The sequence below is a fragment of the Lepisosteus oculatus genome, chromosome 14 (assembly GCF_040954835.1).
Source record: "Lepisosteus oculatus isolate fLepOcu1 chromosome 14, fLepOcu1.hap2, whole genome shotgun sequence".
Classification (NCBI taxonomy): Eukaryota; Metazoa; Chordata; class Actinopteri; order Semionotiformes; family Lepisosteidae; genus Lepisosteus; species Lepisosteus oculatus.
Genome location: NC_090709.1, coordinates 19,255,170 through 19,261,091, shown reverse-complemented (window position 1 = coordinate 19,261,091; position 5,922 = coordinate 19,255,170). Strand labels below are relative to the sequence as shown.

General features: G+C 44.1%; 1 protein-coding gene across 2 annotated transcripts; it reads right to left on the bottom strand.

Moving 5' to 3' along the window:
* Positions 1-425: 425 nt before the first annotated feature.
* LOC138242819 (uncharacterized) lies at positions 426-4,521 on the bottom strand. 2 transcript variants are annotated; one of them, XM_069198377.1, is made up of 7 exons: positions 4,491-4,521; positions 3,724-3,791; positions 3,318-3,401; positions 3,016-3,078; positions 2,256-2,348; positions 1,366-1,722; positions 426-927 (listed from the first exon to the last, which is right to left on the bottom strand). In XM_069198377.1, exons 2-7 carry the CDS (start codon positions 3,763-3,765, stop codon positions 742-744), a joined length of 825 nt encoding a protein of 274 aa, XP_069054478.1. In that variant the 5' UTR covers positions 3,766-3,791; positions 4,491-4,521; the 3' UTR covers positions 426-741. The 2 variants fall into 2 exon arrangements, with proteins under 2 accessions (XP_069054478.1, XP_069054477.1); XM_069198376.1 differs by lacking the exon at positions 4,491-4,521 and having other exon boundaries at positions 3,724-3,961.
* Positions 4,522-5,922: the final 1,401 nt, after the last annotated feature.

Sequence of the window (5,922 nt, the reverse complement as noted above, 5' to 3'; positions counted from 1 at the left end):
CTTTTATAAAATATACCTACTTTTTAATGTTTAATGATTGACATTCTGTAATACACAGTTTCAAATTATTAAAAATCTAAAGAGTATGCAATTTAAATTCTTAATTGTAAAAAGACTGTCCCTCAGCAGTGACTGGGATTCGAAACCAGGCGTTTTCTGGTGACAGCTCAAACGCTGTATATGAGATGTTAAGCTGTATATGATCTGTAGGTGCCATTGCTCCAGGTGAGGTGTAAACACACAACATCGCCATGACTCTGCTGTGCACACTGACTGATTGTGCCACTGGGGCTTCGCAAGTCGCAAGTCAGTCCAAAGACTTTGAACAAACAAATGGTGAAACAGGGTTTCGTCTGTGGATCAATCTCCACATGGGGAAAGGGGACAGTGAAACAGTAAGGAAAATACAAGAGAAGAAACTGAAAGAATTATAATCACTGCAAAATAGGAAGAGGTGGCTGGACATGTTAAACAGTTTGGCGGTTAATTTGTGACATTTTTGGTGACAATCAGCACACGGATTTCTCTTCATGTTCCTTAAGATGTGCAGTATATATTTTCATTGTAGATTGGTTACTTCAAAAGTCCAGTAAAGTGACAGTGGAGAGCTATCCGATACACATCTTAAAGAAGACTCCCTGTAAGTCGATTAAACATTTAATTTTCAAGTCAAATCCTTTACATGAAATAGACACCAACAATAGAAGGGGATGAGAAATGTCTTTTATCAAAATAAACCTGCTATTCACAGACCTCGGCCACAACATCTCCCAGGTACTTCTGCAGGATAAGGTCAAGCTCGGCTGCTGCCTGGCGGAAGCACTTGTCCACCTCAGATAAGTCACACCTGGCCATTGTATTTTCGAAGTAGGATTTCAGCGCCTCTTTCACCTCCTCATAGTTGTCCTGCTTCATGATTCCTGTGCCCTGGGAGAACAAGAAAGGTGAATATTCATCATCATCCCTCAACAATTCTCCAAATTGCCTGACTGCAGACACCACCATGAGGAGGAGCTAGAGTGACATAACATCATCAGTAGGCAGTGAGTCAAGAGAGGGGGAGTCATCCCACTGTTATCCTTATCCATGATCAAGAGTCTCATGGATGCTTTACGCTGCACCTAGTGGTGATCTGTAGACAGTGTGTCTTCCACCTCACTCACCTCCTGAGGCAATAATCTTGAATAAACAGAGGGCTGGAGGCCCAGCCCGGCTTCTGTCTCTCTCCCCTTGGGGACGGGAGATTTTCTCAGAACCATGTTGAGGTGAAATGGGAGTGGGATGACGCAGGTGTCTTGTAGAGGTGAGTCGCCCCTGTGTACCTCAGTGTGATTCAAGCAAGGGGGAGGGGTTTAAGGGACTTACCAATCCCGCGTATGCACCCTCTGATTCAAAGTCAGGCAGGACTTCATTGTACAGCGCCAGGCAGTCCAGCTGGATAGATGATATCATGTTCTGAGCCCAGGTCCGCACCCGTATCTCCTCCTCCTGGAGCAGCCCCTCCAGCTCGACCTGCAGGCCCTCCCTGAGCCGCCACAGGGCCACTGGGGTCAGGCCCGGGTGAGCGGGTGTACCAGGGGGTGTGTGAGAGGGCGAGCAATGGGGTATGTGGGCTGCCAAGGAGGAGGTCCATGCCCTGTCCTTCTGCAGATCCCTCTCCGGGACCTTAGGGTAGTTCCACAGCTGGGTCTCGGTCTCCTGCCTGGTGATTGGCTGGCTAGCCTGAGGGGACAGGGGCACAGAGAGGGCATGGGGAGGACAGAGTGGAAACTGAGAGGGTCTTCTTTAGGAGGACCAAGCCCTGCCCCTGGTCTCCCAGCAATCACAGTCACCATCATTGCAGCTGAAACCAAACTTTCGACAGATGTCACAGACATATCAGGCTCACAGACTTGCAGCTCTCGGCTGCCCAGGGTGAGACGCAGGGGGAGTCTGTTCCCTCTTCCTCTGACAGTCCTATCAGATGACAGCGGCAGACCCGATCCAACCCCACCTTTCCTTTCACACACAGCCACACACAGGCATGACTGTGTCACCATCATCAACACCTCCACCATTATAATCTCCACTATCTTCGTCACCATCATCTTCATCACATTTCTAATAAATGATCTCCACCATCTTCATCACCATATCCTTCTTCATCATGACAATCATCATGTCCACCATCATCATCATCAACACCTTTCTTTACATAGAGGAGGGTGGGGGTGTGGAACAATCTGTCTAGCCATGTTGCTGAAGCCAATACTCACGTTCCTGTGGGATCTGCCCCAGGTCTCGGTGTGACACCCTTCTCTCTGCTCGGCCATTCCTCTCTCGACTTGAGCGAGTTTCTCCAGGCGGTGCTGGGGAGGAGAAAACAGAGTTACCAGCCAGTCACACAAACACACATCATCATCATGGGCCAAGATGACCCTACATGACAGTGGCCTGTCGTCCTCGATCCAGAAGCAGTGTCCAGCCCTCAGCTATCCAGCTTCATGATCCCCAACATCCCTGTCGAGACCTGTTGAGGGGCCAGTTCTGCTAGAGCAGGGGTCTCAAGCCCAATCACAATCCCTGGAGAGCCAGGTGCATCTCCAGGTTTTCTTTCCAAACAGGGCTAGCCAATTAAACAATTAATCTAATTATTTTCATAAGAAGATGTGGAAATAATGTGTTTAATAATATATTTTGATGTCTCTCACTGTTGAAGACTCAAAATATTCAAGGCATAGTTGGATATTTAAGGTCTGGATAAAGGTACAGTATTAGAATATTTTTTGTTTAATTAAAAAATTAGATCAACTTTGTAACCAAGACCTCTGGGCAGGAAACCAGATGATGCACCAGACCCTCTAGGAATGGAGTTTGAGACATGCTCACCCTCTCTCACACACAACCTCACACACACTCACCCTCTCACTACAAATACTACTACCACTACTACTACTACTACTACTACTACTACTACTACTACTACTACTAATAATAATAATAATAATAATAATAATAATAATAATGCAGACTTGCTTTTCTTGGGGTCTTGGGTCTGGCTCCTGTTTTGGCTGAGTCTCCTGTTACCTCCTTCCTGATCTGGGGATGTCAGACACAGTTCTGTTACAGACACGGGCTGGACTAGACTCACAAGCACAAACACCCACAGACACACACTCCCACACACTAACACACACGCAGATGCACACACTGTCAGGTAGAGTCTTTCTCCTCCTCAAGAGAAGACGACAGAGCCCTGCTGCTGCGATGAGCTTTAATTTCAGGAGGAGGAAGAAGAGGAAGAATCACAATATGAAGAAGACCATCAGTGGACTCACAGCTCTCTGGGTCTGGGGCCTGACTCTCAAACTTGTCTCCAGTCTCTGGTGGGTTTGGACATCTCTGTTCACCTCTGTAGACATCTGTGGACAGGACAGTTCATTTAGACAAACAAGTTCGACCAGACTTCACTCTCATAGTCAATCAATCAATCAATCTATTTTTTTCTTATATTTTGCCTTTTAATCCAGAACATCAAAGCACTTTACAAAACATACCTGGAAAATAGAGTATAAATGTGTAATACTGTAGTTCCTGGAGTAAGTGCTTGGATAATTCAACTACCACTATTGTTACTTCTGCTGCTACTACTATGACCATGACTACAAATTCTAATACTAATTCTGATATTAATACTACTACTGCTGTCATTACTAGTAATAGTGATAAAAACAGAGCACTCACAGCTCTCTGGACGTTGGTCTGGAATCTAGAAAGTGGTTCCATTCTCAGGCGACTCTGGACCTCAACACCTGTTGATGGGTCACTTCTGTCAGACACACGAGTGGAGCCCAAGCCCACCTACACACACACTCACACACACTGACAGATATACACCCACACAATCACACACATTATCACACACTGACAGACACCCACCCACACATATTCACACACAGACATTACACACACACACAGACACTCACACACACACACAGACACTCGCACACACTCACAGACACATTCTTACACTGACAGATACACACACATACACTACACCCACTCACAGACACACATTCACAGACACACACACAGACACAACACACACTCACAGACACAACATACATTTATACACACAATCAGACACTCACACACCTACTCGCACACATTCACAGACACACACATAGACTACAAATACTTATAGACACACACCAACACACACACACAGACAAAAACACACACACTCATAACTACAAATACAGTATAACTAACACTAACACACATGCCACTAACATTAAAACAGTAACACTATCACTAAGAGTTACACTATCATTATCAATGACACAAACTACTAATAAACTACTAATACTGATAATAAAAGTAATACTATCACTAAAACTAACATGACTACTGGTGTAAATACTCTAACAGTAACTCTATAATTATAACTAATATTAACATGAATGACTAGCATCAAAACTATCAGAAGCGCAATCACTATTAATACTGACATGAACACTAGCATTAATATTAAAGCTACCGATTGTACTCTCACTAATATTAAATATGAATACACTCGCATTAGTATTAGTCCGTGACGTCAAACCACTCTTTATGACGAAGGCGAGACACCTAGCCGGACACAGTGATGTGGCACGTGTCGCCGTGGTTACCATACTTATAATTTGTAAACAGTGGAAAAATGCATTTAAACTGTTACCTACACAAATTTATCAACTTGGAATATAATTTTCAAGCTCTAGAATACAATTTCTAAACAATCATTTGAATAATCATTCTTTAATTTGGGATTGAACATTATGAACACTAAACGCACTATGGTATTTGATCGATACAGGCTGTATTGACTGTTTTATAGATATTTAAATAATTTAAAGAAAGAAAAGAATCAGTACTCACCAATCGGTGAAGTTAATAGATGATTCTAAGGTTTTTTAGTTGAATTAATTGGTTGTCGATAGATAAGTGATCAATATCTCTCCTTAGTGCGCTCCGCGCTCCTCCCGCGGTCTCGCTCTCTGATCCCGGCGCTCTGGCTGGTGTCTGTGACGTCACAGCGTTCTTTCTGACAGAGCATAGCGAGTCTCCGCTGTCCGGAGCCCGGGGGGCTTTTCTTACAGATATACTGTAACATCTCCAAAAGAAAAAACACCAGGCTGTGAAGAGAGGCGATTCATAACAGCTGGAGAAGGAGACCGACAAACCGAGGAATACAATTTATTAAACAAAAAAAATAGTTTACTTCACAGATTAATGCGTTGTATAGCATACTCCCGTAGAGCAGAACAGAAAGGGCACAAATCCCTGTAAAAAGCGCTTTTAAGCGTTTTACACGAATCTCCACAGAACAGAAGCCAGGAGGATCAGACTCCTGATCCTGGAGGTTGAAGAGTATCTCCTGGTTTTATTTCCACTCGAGCTCTCAGTTCCTCAGCCAGTTTGGTGATTTAATTAACTGTATAAGTCTCCGTGAGAGACGTGTGGGAGACGCTGTATCCCAGGGCTGGTGTGGAATCACACACAGACAGGTCTTCTGTGTGATTTGAGTCCCACTGCTCAGAGGTACAGACTGGTCAACTGGTCACTATTGTAGACAAGACCATCGGTCTGCTGCTGCTGATAATCATATTACACTTATAAGAGTAGCAATACTGCTGTTCATTAAATTAGTAAAAATAATAATAAGAGATAAACACATATTGCTCAATTTTCAGTCAAACACTTCTGACAGAGGGATGGAGGCTGACTTACAGTAAAGACAATGAATCAGGGCAGTAATACTGAGGGGCTGGAGGTTCTGGAAAGGGTTAATAGAAGCTTCTTGATTCTGATCTGGAACAGAGCCCACAGCGGCCAGATTAGTGACCCTTGAGCCCAGTTCACAGAGAGGAGAACCAGGAGCTCTTCTCTGTCTCTAAGAGG